The sequence below is a fragment of the Mustela nivalis genome, assembly GCF_964662115.1.
Source record: "Mustela nivalis genome assembly, chromosome: 17".
Taxonomy (NCBI): Eukaryota; Metazoa; Chordata; class Mammalia; order Carnivora; family Mustelidae; genus Mustela; species Mustela nivalis.
Genome location: NC_139036.1, coordinates 38,888,437 through 38,907,643, shown reverse-complemented (window position 1 = coordinate 38,907,643; position 19,207 = coordinate 38,888,437). Strand labels below are relative to the sequence as shown.

Sequence of the window (19,207 nt, the reverse complement as noted above, 5' to 3'; positions counted from 1 at the left end):
ACACATGAAAGTATTACAGCTCACTGGGGTATGTGTACTCATCCCTGTAGAGGAAGTTGAAGGCCAAAATAACAACCTTGGCAAGAGTATTGTCAGAGAACTCAGACCCTGCAACTGCCTAGCTTCTGTCTGGTTCTAGCTTTGCCACATGGGAGGTACGTGAATCCAGACAAATGCCCGGCTCAGTTTCCACCCCGCCATCAAACACACCACTCACCTCATGAGACTTCTGAGGGTTAAATGGGTTGATGCATTCAAAAACAAGATTTTTAAACTGTAAAGTACTATAAGTGTGTACCAAATAGTGACATTAACAGGGGCTTAAATAGTTTCATAATGAAAAAATATTTTAATGTCTTAAAGAATCAGTTTTTTGAGAAAGGTTAGATATGGCACTAACACAAAACAAAAAGATGATATGTATGACTTAATGAGTACTTGTGAAGGAATAAAAGCCTCCTGGGCACGCCCCAGAAACATACAGCCCTGTGACTCAGGAGCTCTGTGAATTCTATAGGAGGAGGAACTTGCAAGCTTCTACCACACACAAACATCACAGTGCCATTTAAACAACCCACTCCAAAGCCACTCATCAAAATGATGAATAACGATTTATAGCTGGTGAATACTGAAAAAAAAAATGCTGATTTTATTTACCTTTCAATCTGTGCAAATCCATTAACTATGGGTTCTAATGCTCTTCTTCAAAGCACTTTGCCAGGCCAACTTTCCTTCCACTCCACATCCTGTTTTCCCTGGGCTTCTCACATAAATTCACTTGATAACTCTCCTGCCCATAAATTCACTTGATAACTCTCCTGCCCACTCATGTACCTCACACCCCTGACCTCCTCTTCAGCCATGGCCTGTGCCTGAGCCTTCCTTTCCTCTCTCCCTTGCCCACCCAACTTCCATCCAATCCATCTCTCAGGAAGTTTCTAAAATACTATTTCCAGGTTATCTTGATTAGCTCATCAAGAAGCCACCATTTTTTGAGAGCTGTGCTCTTCGATTTTGTAGCTATTGGCTACAGGGGCCATTTAAAGGTATATATAAATTTAAATAAATTTTAAAAATTCAGCTTCTGAGTCTTGCAAGTCACATTTTCAAGTGCTCAGTAGCTACGTCTGGTGGTAGCTGTTTCATTAACTAGTACTAATATTATGGAACATTTTCATCATTGAAGAAAGTTTGTTTGGAGAGCATTAAGGTGCGGGAGCACCGTTCCTCTCCCTCTACAATCTTGTTAGACAATGTGGTGTAGATATAAGCTCTGAAATTAGATGCCCTTTAGCTTTGGAATATTAGACTTAAAAGGCGATTAAATGAAACTGTGGAAATGTCTAGCACAAGGCCTGCCAGGGGCTAGATGCTCACTGAGCACCTACCTTTTTTCAAGTAAGTCCAGAACTTCTATTTTTCCCTTTTAGCAGGATACACAAGTATTTGAGGGAATAACAACAGAGGTTGTTGTTTTTTTCTGTGAGGCAGTGTACCATGTCACAAAGATTATGGGGTTTGGATGCATAGAGACTTGTTGAGATTGACTTAATTAGCTGAGGGCTTTGGGCAAATTAATCTCTCCGAGGCTCAGTTTCTTCATCTGTAATATGGGAATAATAATACTTATGCTGTGCAGTGGTAATGATGATTAGAGATAATGTATGTAAAAAAAAAGCTGTCTGGCATATGGTATGAGTTCAACAAATTTATTATAGAGGCAGGTACTATGAATTCGCTTTAGAGAGTGCCGTATATCCAGGATAGTTAGATGCTAAGTGATTGTTGCTGGTAATGAAGGTCAGGCTAGTAAACCTTTTGTAGGATAGTGTTATGCATTATTTAAACACTTCTCCCCAAAACAGGGCTTTCTCTGATATTCCTAGGATGCAGCTAAACTAAACTTTTCCACTGTGGTATTATCAATTCTACTCATAACAATTATCCTAAGTTTGCAAGATACAGAGAAAAAGTTGAGCATTCACAACTCATCAGACAGGTCTTAATTTGCCATCATTCGGTAGTTTTAAGTATTACAAAGACATTTAAGGAGTAGCATGCTGGATTGGAACTGCAAAAACTGGCATACAGAACTGTCACCTCATCACTGTCACCAAGAGAGGCTGCAGTTTAAAATTATGCCTGGACAACAAGTCTGAAATATATGCCTTCAGAGCATAATCCAAATATCACAACTTTTATTGTAACAGAGATTAAACACATGCATGAGAAATTGGAGGGCCGCGGGAAGGGGAAGGGAAACGTTTTGCATCCTCGGGCCCTCTTACACATTCATGCTGCCAAGAGTAGGACAAACAAGAACCAAGTCTCTTGCTTCTAGCAGTTGGTACGCCCTAAGTGGCAGTGTATTTCAAGGAGCTGCTCTGTTTGCTTGGGTTGTCTTGTTCCTTCATCTACTACTTGTGGGTCTTTCTGAACTAACCCTGAGGGAGGAGGTGAAGAGTACTGAAAACCAATCTAGTACCCAGTCATTCCAGAGGAAGGAGAGAGAGAGAGAGAGAGAGAGAGAGAGAGAGACCAAGTCACCAAATAAAGAGAGCTCTGAGTTCAATAACTAGGATTATCCCATGGCAAGAGATAAAGGATTCTGTTATCATTGAGCACGATTCCTTTATCTCTCAGAGACAATCAACCTTCAGCCAGAGGAGTGTAACCTTAAAACCTCATAACTCAATTTAACATAGTGTTAAAGTTTGGGGGGTTATTTGTCAGTGCTGAGGCTGATATAATCAGTCTGAGGGACCCTAGAACAAAGAGCAGTGGGTGAAGAGCATGTCACCTCAGCGCACATTCGTTTCCTTGATGAACAAGGAGCTATTAGCTGCAGAGAAAGCATTATCTAAGTGAAGAATGATGCCGATTGTTTTAGCTGTTTCTCCTGAAATTGTGGAGTAGAACGTAAGGTCCCCATGAGTTAAGGAGCAGTTTTTGTTACTGTGGTGTTGAGGATTTCTTAAAAATTAAGCTTAATTTGGGAGGGTCTATGGACACATGGCTCTTCTTGAACAGCAACCAAAAATCTATTTGAGACATGGATCTCTTTTAACCTCCGTTCTTACCTCATGAAATCAAATAGTTTTAAAATACTCAATCATATAAGACTTTTTAAAAGTCTAGTTGGAGTGAACACTGGCTTTTATGCAAAATTCAAGGACTTGTTAATAAAACATCTACGGAAGGGGAGAATTTATTCAGTGAACATGTGGTTTTTGAGGGAATAGGCACAGACTTCAAAATTTCATTCTCAATGAAATATAAAATTGCTCTAACTATGAACTTTCACACAAAATATTATTTCTAAATTCATATGTCCAATAAAATTGTTTACCACTTAAGAGAGTCATTTCACATTATGTTTTAAATTAATCATTGCTTTTACTGACTCTACATAGAAATGTAACCAATCTGTAATGCATTTGTAGAAACGGCTTCATAATTTTAGTTTGTTTTTTAAAAACTACAGATATTTTTAAAAATTACATTTGTTATCTTAAAATATTTTTCCAATCAGCAGAGTTTGTAATATTACTACAGCTTTAAATTACTGGTAACATTTCTAAAAGAATAACACTATTAATCCTTCTCTGAATGTAGGCTTCCTGGCTTCAGATATAAAATTTTCTTAATTTTTACTGAAAAGACTTATTTTTATCATTTCTTTTTATACATTCACTGGATATGCTGGATGGTGGTCTAAGTTAGCATTTTAGAAATCCAGAAACTTCCATATAACAAACTCATTAAAATATACTTCAGAAACTGACTCAGACAACGACATAAAATATCTGCTTTTATCATTTAAAAAATGACCAGCATATTTCATTTTAAAAGGATAGTAAAAGTTTCTTAATCAAAAACTTCTCGGGGGTTTTTTACCACATGGATTTACTGCAAACCTTCTTCTGTATCTGCTGGGCCAGTAAACCTGCCAGCCCACCTCAGTCAATATCTCACACTGAGATGCCATGTTTTAAAAATCTCCCTGATCAGGTAAATATTATAGGATATATTCTTTTCTAACCCTGCAGATATAGGTTTCATGGAGACATTTATGAGAGCTGAAAGGATTGAGGGAAAAATAAAACCCATACTGCTTTTTGGGTTTTTCTAATTCCTTATTGGAATTCCAGTAATTCATTTAGCAGAGTGTGCAAAAAATTTCATAAAAATCTCTTCTTAATTTTACACCTTTGTCATATATTGAAAATCATACCCAGCATGCTCCTATATCACTTGGACTGAAAACAGAATATGTTAGAATTATTGTGAGTGATCAGTTGGTTAAGAGTTTAGAGAACATTATAACTGAATCAGACAGAACTCAATTTCTGCCTACTTTATACAGGAAGAGAAAACTTTTTACCTCGGTCTGGCTTCTGCAGTGCGAGACCGAGACCTCTGCTCTGCCACGGAGAGTGAGTCAGACTGTAGCCGTCATAACTGAAACCCACAGTATATCACTCTGTAATGATCATAAGTGACTGTAAAATGTGCCTCATTATGAACTCAGCTGTTCGAATTTACCAAATCAACACTTGCACCTTTCCAGAGATTTCCCCTTAACTAACTTCTTAAAACAAGCAAGCAAACAAAAAGAATGTAAGAAACCGCAAAAATGCCAGAGGAAGGCCACCATCAGTTATGAAAAGTAAACATCTTACATGTTTATGAATTTATGCGCCTTCACAAGTTAGCCCCATGTATTTTTGCTAGACATGGAGTAACCTAGATTTCCTAACAGAACTGGTATTAATACCAATTTCTCCAACATCTCTTCTAAATTTCTTATGTCTGATATGCCAAGTCATTATTCAGGCATGTATTTTTCTCTTTCAGTTAGGTAAAGCTGGGACCTCTCACATAGTCGAAAAAGGTTTTCCACTGGCAAGACTGTCCCTTAACACTACATGAAACATTTCTTTCCTCAAATGTAACATATTTGGAATTAAATTACAGTACAAATTTGATAATTTATCCATTGGACAGATACAAAAGCAATGAAAAGTTGCTTTTTTTGAAAAGCAGGATTTGAACAACTTTAAAAAATAGTAAAATTCTTCTCTGGCTCCTTTTTAATGCCTCTCATCCTAAATGAAGGTGAATTTTAATGGCTTCCATATGAAGAGGCAAACACTTAAAAAGCAACACAATCAAATTTAAATAGATTTGTTATTTTGGGGGAAGAAAACATGCAGAAGATTTTATATGAAGAGCTCCTTGAATTGCCCTGGTATTCCGTAAGAAAATTCAGAAAGATACTTGCTTTACAGCAGAAGGTATTTACACACATAGAGAAGACAAGGAAGGAAGAAGTTGTCTACCTTCCTTTCAGCTTAAATAATGTGATAAAGAAAATTGTTATTATCTGTAATAAGACACTTAATAAGAACTCAGATATAATTTCCTAGGCAAATCTCTTCTAACCTATACCAACAATGACTACAATACTCCAAAAGACCCTCTGACACCTCCTTATGGTTAGAAAAGTCAAACTTTTGCAACCAATTTCTACATTATACTCTTATTAATTATAATATCCAAGAAACTGATCATTATAATTTCTCTAATTTTAATGCTAAAGAATTCAAACTTAAACTGATTAATAGATTTAAGTAAATATATAATTATTATAGAATTGATCTTTAAAAAAATAAATAAAAATTAAATAGATGTTTTTCCAATAGACAGATCTCTAAGTAAGAACGTACTTTTCAGAGAGCTTTGTGAAAATATGTACATATAATTTAAAATCAGTAGTCAAAGAAAGTGTGTCCAAGAGCAGTCACAATTTTTTGGTGACCAAACCAATTGAAATATACATGCTAGTAAATGGTGCGGGTATAACTAAGGGTCATTTTCTGCTTCTCTACTTAAAATAATGTTCCAAAATTTTTATAAAAATCCACAAATTATTCAGTCTCATGAAAAGTGCAGCATGTACATAGAAAAAAAAAATCAGGTCCAGTAGTTGCTTGAGAAACCCGACACATCAGAAAATCGGGTTTATATGATCACCTAACCTGATTACAGATAAATCTCAAAAATGTTATGTCAAATCAATGTTTTTGAAAAAGTGTAAAAATCAGACTACTCCTATTAAGACTCATGCTTTGTTTTTAAGAGGTTTTATCTTTAGGTTTGTTAAAGTTCGTGTCCAGATGCTCAGAGGAATGTCAATACCACAAATTAATAAATAGCTGAGATTAAATTTTTTTCACACATCTTAAGAAAGAAACACACAAAATGAATTAAATTCCCTATTTTAAAAAAATGTCATCTCTTCAAGTAGGAAAGAAAAAAGAATCACTCAAAAACTATGAGTTTTCTATTCAATATTTAAATTGCTATAATATTCTCACTTGTTTCACCTGTGACCAACCCCTTTTCATTTTGTTCTGCTATATCTATACCATTCCTCTCTTGCAATGTCTCAATTGGTGCAACATTCAATATTCCTTTTTAGGGAAACAAAATCTAATATTAAAAAGCATGGTCCCACATTTATTTCTAGAGTTCTCAGAATTTCCAGATAGGACCCCATATTTTCATTAGAATGTGACCTGAACATGAAGGCAAGCTGCCTAAAACCATTACTCAAAATTTTAGAGTAGCTTAAAAAAAAAAAAAAGAAAGAAAGAAAAAGAAAAAACAAACACAAAAATTACTTAGGGGCAGTGTTTAATTTGAATGTCTTCACTTCCTGGGTTTCCAGGTAAGGCACATTAATAACAACTCCTCATTGGTTCTTTTCTATTCACCAGCTATTCTAAGACAGAGGTGTTACTTTCAGTGGTGTCCTAGAAAAATAAACATAATTTTGTACTGCCTGTAGAAACTTTTTTCCATAGGCAAGATACATGAACTTATTTGCATGCCAATTTAGTCTTCCCTTCAGCTATTTGCTACTTACTAGGCCTTTATGAATAGCTGAATGTGTCTACCATAGAAGGAATGCTACAATAATAAATTATGAAACCGGTCAAATTAATATGTTATAGGGGATTTAGGATATCTGTTTATATCTGTTAGAAATGCTAACCACATGGGTTTATAATGGCAAAGAAAAAAGTACCTATAAATTTGGTTTATAACTCATATATAAGCCTCCTTTATTTATATATTTAGGAATATAAAACCCTCAATATTATAGTTTTATTTTATTTGTCCTCATCCTAACTTATGTAATAAGAATATACGGAAATGACGGTTGTAAGAAAGTAATATCTTTCAGGTTTTAGGGCATTAATAAAAGAACAGGAACTTCTCAGATCCAAGTGTATGTGCACTTGGGTACATATATATGCCTATATATGTGTGTGTTTATAATTTTTAAATTTTTTGATTCATTTTTTATGCTCACATGTTGAGAAATGATATATTTTTAGCCTTCCTCATCAGCCAAAACCAGATAATCCAAGAAAGCCCCGAAGTAGTATTTTCTTTTACCACAAGAGGGGGCTAGAGAATTCTGATCTCGTCTAAGGTCTGTAAAACCCTCTTAACTGCTACTTTATAGACATTCAATTACAACAGGCCATAATACATTAAGGCATTAAAATACACATATATCCCAACATATGCCAAAACAAGCCCTACACTGGTGTGCCTGCCAGATGATCATCAACACCAACATCAGATAAACACTTAGGCATCTTCTAGGGGTTTATATGAGATTTTACACTTTATTACTTCCCTCCCCAAAAGGCAGCTCTCTTGGTTAGGTGATCCCCTTGGAATGGAAAATATCAAGGAGTGTGATAAAATACCCAAGGACTGGAGAGTATGACAGGGGCAGAGTGAGGTAAGGATTAAGAGAACTGAAATTTATGTAGTTTGGAAAAGTGAAGACTCTGGGGATAAATGTTCATAGTCTTTAAAAACCTTCTAAAGGTAACAATATAAATGAATTAGGGGAATTATTCAGTCTCAGAAGATGGTATAGAAAAGAGCAATGGCCTGAAACTAAGGAAGGAAAAGTTTAGGTTAGACATGAAGAATAAATTAGTAATAATAGTTGGGCGGGCAAGATGTCCTGCAAGGGAAGGGTACAAAGCATAATCGCTATATTTGATAATTAATTAAATGAGATATTAGTAAGAATGATGTGAATTCATTAGAAGGGCAAGATTAGATAACTCAAGTGATTTTTTTCCCCTAAGCTGTGACAATCTCTAGGCCCAACTGTGTTCTTGGGCATTCATAAATGTCTTTCAATGACGATAATGATCATCTATAGAGAGGAGAGCTTGTGATCTAAGTTAACCCTATGTTTTGTTGATAACAAAAAATCCAAGTATTACTATGCAATAACTTAATTATAAAATTAACCATGACAACAATGATGCTTATCTTTCAGAGCATTGTACTAAAATATAATGTATGCTATACCCTAACAATTTATAGAAATGGATTTCTAAGTTGAATAAAGGCTTCTATAAGTGAAAACTTTCCACGAAGGAAAAATTCCCCTATAAATCCTAATTTTACAAGCCTGAGCAACTACTCCATATAATCCTTCTTTCCCACTAGACTAGTGTGTCTGGGTGTAAGCTATGTAGGGCCCAACATAAAAAAGGCTGTCACTCAAAGTCAGAAACATAGTCAAGAGCTTAAGTATAATATAGTTTGTGAATTCAACAACCTTCGCCTAACAGAACACAATATTCTAGATTAACAGGTGTTTCCATGTTGTTTTATTACTTATTTTTTATTTTTAAAAATTTTATTTATTAATTTGACAGACAGATCACAAGTAGGCAGAGAGGCAGGCAGAGAGACGGGGGGAGGGGGGGAGCAGGCTCCCTGCTGAGCAGAGAGCCCAATGCGGGGCTCAATCCCAGGACCCTGGGATCATGACCTGAGCCAAAGGCAGAGGCTTTAACCCACTGAGCCACTCAGGCACCCCTCCACAGTGTTTTAAACAGCATAACTAACATTCTAACATTCACTTTTTGCTTGAAAAGTCAGAGTTCTATGATAGGTCAAAGAATTTATGGATAGCAGAAAAATAAAGATCACCAAATTACCATTTGAAAAAACAAATCACCATTAAAAATATATATATATCTCCACATATAGAGAGAGAGAGTACTGAGAATATGGAATTCCTGAACTTTAGAAATGATTGCTCTAGGTAAGATAGCTAACCCTCTGGTGATTTGGTGTTCATCTATACGGCAGATGCTATGTTTAATTATAATGCATTTGTAGATTCTAAGAACAAGGTAATTAAGCATGGTATATAAGACTTTCTAATAAACAGCACACAAGATATATAAACCCTCCCCACCTCTGATTGATTTATATATCAATCAGATAAATATGTTACATTAACAACCAAAACACCGCATATCATTTTACCACCACTGTAATGACCACACTAACATCTTCAATAATCATATATTAGAACTTCCACATTACCATTAACTTTGTTGACTACTTTAGAATTTGGAGAGAAACAACGAATACTCGAGGCAGAATGAAAAACTTAATCTCATTTGCCAAGTCATTCACTTAAAAGTCAACTATTTGCACTTAAAAATGGCCACAGTTATTTCACTACTAATTATAGTGGAAGCTCAATAAAGGTTTGACCTTTCAGAGAATGGACTTCAGCCCATACTCCCAGTCTGGAATAGACTTCTAAAAACACTTAGGCCACGGCTCAGGCCAAATACTATTTTGACTTTCTTCCAAACCACTGCAAGTCCAACCAAGTGTTGTTGTGTTTCTCCCCCCCACCCCCTGTAAACTCTGTCCCTGATAATCACCACTTGACTATTTATTGTATACTTTGTTGTGGGGGTGTCTAATCTTCTCTCTTCAACTAGATTATTTACTCACTAGAAAGGCATCATGTCCTATTCCTCTTCATATCTCCCACACAGCTTCTAAACTCATGAATGAATAAAAGCATCCAATATAGATATTCAATAGCTAACTCTTCATTAGCAGTATATTAAAATCTATACCATAGACAAAAAGGCCAAAAAAGCTAACTAATTAGTTATATGTCAGATCAATTCAGGGACTTATTGTATGTCACTCATAGTTATAATTGTTAGCATTTTTGCAACCCTTTGAAAATTTTTTTACAAGATTTTATTTATTTATTTGACAGAGATCATAAGCAGCCAGAGAGGCAGGCTCCCCGCTGAGTAGAGAGCCGGATGGGGGGTTCCACCCAGGTGCCCCTGAAATTCTTTATAAAACATACTACTCCCAAATCATTCTTGGAAAAGAATACATTGATGAAATACATTGACCAGAGAGACATATGTACCTGAAGAACCTGACTGAAACTTGCAAGAAATAGTTTAAGAGACATGACCAGGCCTCCTGCAAAGTTGTTTGGGTTTGCACTCAGAGAGTGTGTAGAGATCATGCAGGTGAGGGAAGGTATACAGTTTGAGCCTGGGAAGACCTCTCCCAGGGCAGCAGTCTTGGTTTCCATATTGGCTCTGTCTTGCTAGATAGAGGACCTAATGATTAGCCTCTTTAAAACATACTTTCCTCTTCGGTAAAACAGAGATTAGATAGATGATTACCAAGTAGTCTCTTCCAGATCTAAAATGCCATGATTCTATGTAAAAAAAAAAAAACTTGGGTTCAATTTGTAGAGTACATTCTAGTGAAAGAAGCATTATGGAAGATATCCAGCCATCAGCGCATGAGAGACTGCTTTCCTGGGTACTGGACGGAAGGTTAGAGTTTAAACACGCACCAACAGCCCAATGTGCCAGGCTGAAGAATGAAAAATGGGTAGTTCATAGACAGATAATTGTTATTGTTTTTTTATTCTTCACAAAACATGTATAATCCTTGGTAATCATTTGTTTAAGTTATATAAATTACTGTCAACTTTGAGACCCAGTTTGTCATCCTCGTCTGTGATTTATACCAGACTATATAAACGACATGATGTCTTCGATCTAATAAGACATTTATCTTCATGAAGGAGGCCACTGCGATCCTGAGTGACAGCTCACTTACCCTTATCACAGTTAACTCACCATCGGTCCTTAATTTCTCCCAATGATCTGAAATCTGATGGACTCACCTGAAGCCAACAGAAACTTGTTCGGAAGTCCGACATGCTTATGAAAGTATGTTTTATGGTAGAATTTGTTCTTTGCCCCCAAAAGCACAGACATGGAAAGGAATAAGTTTTGTGTTCTTCCACAGTGTGCACTGTAGACACACACACACACATAAACTCCATCAGGGTTGACAGGAGTCATGTGCCTTTACTAAAGAAAAATATTCCTGTGAGCAACAGAGATGAAAGCAACTGTCTGAAGAATACAAAGGAAATGAGAGAAATGCTTGTTTGAATGCATGAACGTATGCACACGTTTGTTGTGTATTCATAAATGGAGAGAGACCATTTTGAGTCACATTTGTTATCTCCGTTTCTACTAAAAACTCTAAATATCTCCATATAGTTTATGTGCTTAAAAAACACACACACACAAAGGGGCGCCTGGGTGACTCAGGTGCTTAAGTATCTGACTCTTAACTTTGGCTCAGATCACAAGCTCAGGGTCTTGGGCCAGAGCCCCATGTCCGGCTCTGCACTCAGTACAGAGCCTGCTTGTCCTTCTCCCTCTGCTCCTCCCTGTACTCGCAGACGCAGATGCGCCCTCTCTCAATTTAATTAATTATTAATTAATAAAATCTTCAACACGTACACACAAAGTAGTGGGCTTGACCCTATCAGTGAGAGGGAAGTAAACAGCTTGTTTTTAGCCCATTAACTCTCCCCACCTATTACCCTACCGGTGACTGAGCCTACAATAGGTTTCTAACATTCCAAGTAAAGCCGCCCTCAAATATGCACATTTTCCTCCAAAGTCATCAGCAGGATGTGGCCTAAGATTACCTGATTGGTAAGGTCACTTACCACCAACCACTGCATCGTTAATTCACATACCTCAGTAAACACTGTAAGACGTGCAGTTTATTTATCCTGTGAAACAACGTAATTTATACTCTAAACTCAGGCCTTATACATGACTCGGAGCAATGTGGGTCTCCAACTGGCTTGTGAACAGACATCTTTTATTCTCTTTGAGTAGAAGAAAGTCAATTGGGGGTGCTATGGGTAGACCAGCTTAATAAATGGAAGTTCTAGGGATAGGATTTTGGCTCAATAAGAGGAAGCCTTTTAAAACAAATTACAGCTCTTTGTAAGTATCTAATAACAAGACCTCGAAAATGTAAAGCAAAGTACAGAAAAATGGATACATCAACAACTATAATTGGAGATTTTAATATGAACTTCTCCGCAGATAAAAGAAAAGCCAGGATATAAAAGATTTGAAGAGTACTATTTAAAAGTATAAAATAAATAAAAAGTAAGAAAACTAAAACCTGTTAAGAGTGTGTTCAATAAATATTTCTGGGAACGACACAGCACCTAAGCATAAATTGATCATTACTAGGCCACAAAAAAAGTCTCAACAAAGTCCAAAGAAATTAAGTGACATAGACTATGTTCTTAGACTATCATGTAATAAAAATTAAGTCAAAATAGAAAAGAAGGTTTAAAAATCCCTAGAACCTAAAAACAAACCAAAATAAAAACTAGGAATACACACACATGCACACACACACAAGTGCTTCTAAATAATGCATAGGTTAAAAAGCCTATCATCAAAGGAATTACAAAATACATGGAATGGAATTGCAAATTCTAATGAAAGTAGGTACGTATCAAATTTTAAAGGATGCAGTTAAAGTGGTATTTAGAGGATAATTTTTAGCTTTGAAAACATTCATTTTTTCAAATGAATGTTATACTCGGTAGAATAAAAACAATAGGGAGAATGAGATGAAAAGCCCATAAAAATGGGTTTTTCAGAGGAAAAACATCTAGCTAACCAAAGCTTTACACAAAGCAGCAGGCTTGTAATCTATTGGAACCCTGCCTCCACCGCCGCCCCCACACCCCCCAACCTGTGGATTTGGCCAAGTCACTGAATTTCTCTAAGCTTCAGTTTTTTAACCTGTAAACAGTGGGCATAATGGAACTTTCTTTTCTGAGCCAGTTCAAGAATTAAATGAGATAATCCACAAAAAATATTTAGTGCAGCATAGTAAATGCTCCATTAATGATTCCTCTTACAATCATCCTTTCCAACTTTCAGAATGCATGATTCTAACTTTGGTACAGTGAAATTTAAGACAAATATGAATTCCAGCCAAAAAAAGTCTAATCAGTAAAATCTAATTAATAAATTAAACCTTCATTTTTAATCCCACAATACTAATGTGGATGTGTTTAAAATACATTCTTCCCTTCATTAAGGAATATATTAAAATAGTATTTTCTTCCTATTATTATTATAGAAATGAAACACACAAGGATCAACAAAAGCTAGTCTATTGTTATCATAATATCAAATCCAAAAATTGACTTCTATTTCAGAACTAAAACGAAAGCAGAGAAATGTAAAAAAAAAAAAAAAGTGCTTAAACTAAAGCTGTGAAAAACTAATTCTCTTTATTTTCAAAATATTCTATATGTCTTTTAGTTTAATGTACCTTACAGAAAAGACGTGGAGTTGAAAATGACCACTATTTGTATATTTATTGGGTCTGTAATTCCTTTTAAATCAAGTAGCATATAATAAATTGATCAAAACCAGTCTTCCCTTACTCATTATTACTCTTCTCCAAAAATGGTTAGAGGTCTTTAACATTCCCAGTTCTATCTTTCATTTCACTGGAGAATAAGAACCTTCTCAAACCTTTGACAACCTGATGTAAAAATAAATTCTAAGAACATTTTTCTCACTTCTTCCCAGATTTATTTGTCCAATATTCATTCATTACTTTTTCTTTAATTAGAATGTAATAATATATATTACATGATAAATAATACAGTATTACATATTCTAGGTTTCTTCTCCTAGAAAATAACTTCATTTTTTCTTTTTCTTCCAGAAGGAGTCACTATAACCTGTTTATAGAACTCTTTCCCCAGCCCATCTTTAAAAAATGTATGTAGACCCATCTTCTAAAAATGTACACTAATGAGATAAGTTTATAAGCACATTAAAATCCATTGTATATTTTGGACCAGTGAAAGCAGACCTTGAACTGCACAGTTGGCTGGCTTTTGCACAGTAATTGTATCCAGTGTTTCATACTGCACTTTTTTTCCTTTTAATATGGTAGAAACTATGCCTCCTTGGGTTTAGAAATCTGCATGTTATTACTTGTTAGCCAGTTTTCATTCCCCATGGTGGGGCTATGCTCTCGCTTGTGGGTCTCTCTCTACAGGGTATATAGCCTGCTGTTCCCAGATTGAGGGCATTTGCAAAGCAAAAGAAGAAGAAATTGGGATTAGGTAGCAACATGCTCTCATTTTTATGCATGGGTTAGCCTGTAACCTTGTTGTTCATTTTTTGCTGTGCACCTGGCCGGGCTTCTATATGCTTCTAGGGCTCTTGTAGTCTTCACAAAAGCATGATACAAACATGACACGCACCGTGGTTATTGCTTCTCACACTGAAGTTACGGGTGGACGAGTCAGACCATGTGTCCTTTTATAATTGTACATTTAGGACTCTGTTGTGGCTGAGGTGGAGTGCAACAATGCTGAAATATTGTAAACAGTAACCTTTCATTTTTCTAATAAAGGTAAAATTCTGAAAGTCTAAAATAACTCACTACAAAAAAAAAGTTTAAGAATATCTTTTCTTCCTTAGCTATCCCACTAGCAAGCGAAGACACTGACTTTGTATCTGTTCATTTGTCTACTTATTAATAGTGTTTTTGCAGTGAGATGGTAGGCTCCACGAGAACAGGAACTGGGACTGATTTTTTACTGCATATTTCACTTACTGCTTAGTAGCACAGTGTCTTGCTATTACTCTGTAATCTCTAAATAAGTATGTGTTAAAATAATAAGTATCATATGAAGTGTTACTGTTGTTCTCAGTAATGGTAAAATCTAGTGGAACAGAATAGAATGTCTACTGAAATTTTTAACATCTTTATAACCTTTTCCTCAATTGTATAGGATATGTACTTATCACTACTTTTTTTTTTTAAGATTTTATTTATGTATTTGACAGACAGAGATCACAAGTAGGCAGGCAGGCAGAGAGAGGAGGAATCAGGCTCCCTGCAGAGCAGAGAGCCCAATGCAGGGCTCGATCCCAGGACCTTGAGATCATGACCTTAGCCGAAGGCAGAGGGTTTAAAGCCACCCAGGCGCCCCATATCACTACTTTTTAGGGCAAGGAAACAAACATTTATCACACCCACTAGGCATCAGGCACTCAGGTACTGGGCTAGTTTCAATGTTTTGCTGAAACTCATATTTAAATAGCATCTCCCTTTCTTTCTTTTCCCCCTCTTGTTTGTTTGTTTCTTAAATTCCACGTATGAGTGAAATCATATTAGTTGTCTTTCTCTGACTGACTCCTTTGCTGAGCATAAAACTCTCTACCTCCAACCATGTCGTGGCACATGGCAAGAAAAAGAGAGAGAGAAGCAAACTAAGAAACAGACTCTTACCTACAGAGAACAGATGGTTACCAGAAGGGAAGTGGATGGGGCATGTGTAAAGTAGGTGAAGGGGATTAAGGGGTGCACCTGTCATGATGAGCAGTCCGTGCTGTAGGGAAGTGTTGAACTAGTACGTTGTACACCCAAAAGTAATATTACAGTGCATGTTAACTAACCAGAATTTAAATGAAACTTTAAAAAGGGAAACTAAATAAAATAAATGAAGAAATAAAATACTTTGTAAAAACAAACATCATCCTACAATCAAATTTTTAACACATGAACAATCTATTCCTATCTATCATTGACTGTGTCAACTTTGAGAATTCTCTTAACTTTTATACATAAAACTAAAAATTAAATTTATGAAATAAGAATTTAATATTACTGATCTAGTTAGCTCCTCTCTTATGAGGAACCATAATGGAGCAGAGTTTCTACCTTGGAATATTCTAGAGACTAGACTTTCCTCTTTCAACACTGTTTTTTTTTTTTTTAAATTTCAACTCTTTTTAATGAAAATACTTTTTTTTTTTTAATTTTTTATTTTTTATAAACATATATTTTTATCCCCAGGGGTACAGGTCTGTGAATCACCAGGTTTACACACTTCACAGCACTCACCAAATCACATACCCTCCCCAATGTCCATAATCCCACCCCCTTCTCCCAAACCCCCTCCCCCCAGCAACCCTCAGTTTGTTTTGTGAGATTAAGAGTCACTTATGAAAATACTTTTAAGCAAACTATATATCTGTATAGTCTTAACCAAAATGTCTGGAACATGAATCCATCTTTTCTGATAATCTGGATAAGGATAGTGGTAAAGACAGCAGGGTGGTTAAGAGCAGAGGTTCCAAAGCTAGACTACGTCATTAAAAATCCTGGCACTACTGCGTACTAACTGTGTGATCTTAGATCAGTTAACTTCCTGGGTCTCCATTTCCTTCTCTGTAAAATGAGGATAATCCTACTATCTACCTCTTCGGGCTATTCTCATGATTAAATGATAACAAATGCACAGTACTTAGAACACAGGGGCAGGTACACAGTAAGTGCTTACTAAAGGCTAGCTGAAAAGTTTTACTTTATTAAAGGTACTGAGCTCTTAGTTTCTCTCTACAATATGATATGGCCCCAGAGTGCTATGTTTTTGAGTTCCCATACGAATTTTTTTTGTTTACCAATTTTGTGTCCTGCATAAATTTTTAGTTGTGTTCCTGTGTCTCACCTCTATATTATTTGTTAATTGATGTCTCTAAAGTGCCTTTTCTTCTAAATTTGATGTTTTATCCTACTATGGTTTCGAGAAATCAAACCACTGTCATGGTTAGAAATGTGTAAAAAGAGGAATCTCCAGTGAAGACATCAGGGGCTTTCCCAAGGTTAAATTACGACAGTGTTAACACCACACTCAGGAACACCCATTTCCACTTAGAGGTCCTTCTGGCTTACTGATTGTGTTCTCAGCTGTGTCTGGGAAAGCTGGAAATACCAAATAAGTGACCTATGGATTAATGAGGTAGTATTGTTCTAATTCTGTCAGGCATTGGATTAATCAAAAACAAATGAAAGGTTGGTTTTGCCCTGTTAATTTTCTAAAATTATTAATAAACTACCAGTGTAATCATTAAGCTTGCAATCCAAACAATGTTTTTAGTGTACACTTGAGTCAATATACAGATCCTAAACTGCAAGGCCCAGTTTCTAAAATAGCTCAGATCAAATAAAATGTTTCTGTATGACTGAATCCATAGTTCTGATGTGGACGTTATTAATGCAATGAAAGTGAGAAAACCTGGTTTGCCAAAAAGGCTAAATGAAATAAGAATTAATGGATGAGTGAACTAATATTACGCTGTATGCTAATGGAATTTAAATAAAAACTTAAGAAAAAAAAAGAATTAGTGGATAAGTTAAAAAGAGAAAATATTAGGGATTACAAACTCCTGGAAAATGCCAAAGTCACAAGGAAATTTGAAAGAAAAATAAATTGAATGATTGCAGGCCAATAAAGAGAAATAAGGAATAGTTTACCAGCTCTACTCCCAATCCCTAAGTGAATAATATGTTCCAATTTAATATTCAGCTTAGTAGTGTGTCTACCTTTTTTCCCCACCGAAAAGGCACAAGAGAGACTCTGGTAAGATAACCGTGTGCATCAGTGATGATCAAACCGTCTGTTCAAGTGGCCAGATGCCAGAAGAGACACAGTGAACCCCCACCCTTGGGATATCTGAGCCTGAGCCAGAAACTGGCAGACACCTAGCCAAAAATTTTATATTCATGTATCTTAAAAATTCATACACATTTTACACCCCAGCTCTCTCAAACGTTTAAAACGTTTACATACCAATGTGTTTTTAATATAAAAGTAATGTTTATAACAGTTGAATTATTTAACTCCTCCCATTCTCAAATCTTCAAGTAAAATTAATGCTCCAGGAAGATTTACATTGTGGTTCTTGTGGCTTCCCTTTCCTCTTGAACAACATCAGTATGGTCAGAGAGGGATATGGGAGAAGCATAGATAAAAATCGAATCTTCGGAGCGCCTGGGTAGCTCAGTGGGTTGAGCCTCTGCCTTCGGCTCAGGTCATGATCTCAGGGTCCTGGGATCGAGCCCTGGATCTGGGAGCCAGCTTATCCCTCTCTCTCTCTGCCTGCCTCTCTGCCTACTTGTGATCTTTGTCTGTCAAGTAAATAAATAAATAAAATCTTTAAAAAAAAATCTTATTATGATATGATGAGCTCAAGGGCCTCAAATAATCCACAATAAATCAATAATCCAATAATCACTAAATGAAACTCTGATTCTCATGTAACTCTGTGAAACTAAGAAATCTGAAAGATGGTGAACTGGGCCCTGCCATCTTAAGATGTTCTCTTAGCTTTTGAGCTACAGTTCTTAGAAAAAGATCAATAATGATGTCTTCCTGCTCCAGTATAGAATTAGTGTTTCCCTAAATACATTAGCTTCAGAAGTATTGAATTACCTAGAAGGATCAGCACCACGATGAAACAAATTGTTGTTTTTTGCAAACTAGCGATAACCAATACAGAAAACCCACTGAAGTTCACATGGTTCAACATGACAAAAGGCAAAAACACCAAGACAAAAAGTAACAAAGCAGCGTGATCAACCCAAAATCCAGGAAGATGACACTCACCCTCATCCTGATAATCAGGCAAAAAAGGTGCATCCGATGTGAGAGAAGGGCCATGAGTTCCACTCTGATTATCATCGGAGCTGTCCTGCCCAAGGTAACTTTCAGCTTGGTCTCCCCCTAAGGGACAAAGAAGAAAGAAAACAAGGTCATACATTGGACAGCTTTATAAAGGTCTTTGTCGATGTCTTCTGATATTCATCCTTGCCCTCCTCTGAAAGATAAATCTTTTACTTGGTGGACGTGGCCGCTATCCATTAACATATAAGACACAGATGAATAAGGACCAACTTACCTAGATGGGAAATTTTCCAGTCAGCTAACTAACTAGAACTTAGAAACTGTTACCATAGAGTGGGGACACCTCTTGCCACCCAGAGAAACTTTCCATCGTACTTAAAATGAAAACACAACTATATATATATACCTATTCATAAATATTGGCTTCCATTAATTGCAACCTTTATCCTGAATGTCTGTTTCTCTTTATATTGCCAAATG

At 36.0% G+C, this 19,207-nt stretch overlaps 1 protein-coding gene across 1 annotated transcript in view; it reads right to left on the bottom strand.

The window, feature by feature from the left end:
- SKAP1 (src kinase associated phosphoprotein 1) overlaps nucleotides 1–19,207 on the bottom strand; it is a 277,591-nt gene that overhangs the window by 181,770 nt on the left and 76,614 nt on the right. Inside the window, exon 4 of the mRNA XM_082704834.1 lies at nucleotides 18,710–18,826. Coding sequence (XP_082560960.1) covers nucleotides 18,710–18,826 — 117 coding nt within the window. The remainder of the gene's footprint in view (nucleotides 1–18,709; nucleotides 18,827–19,207) is intronic.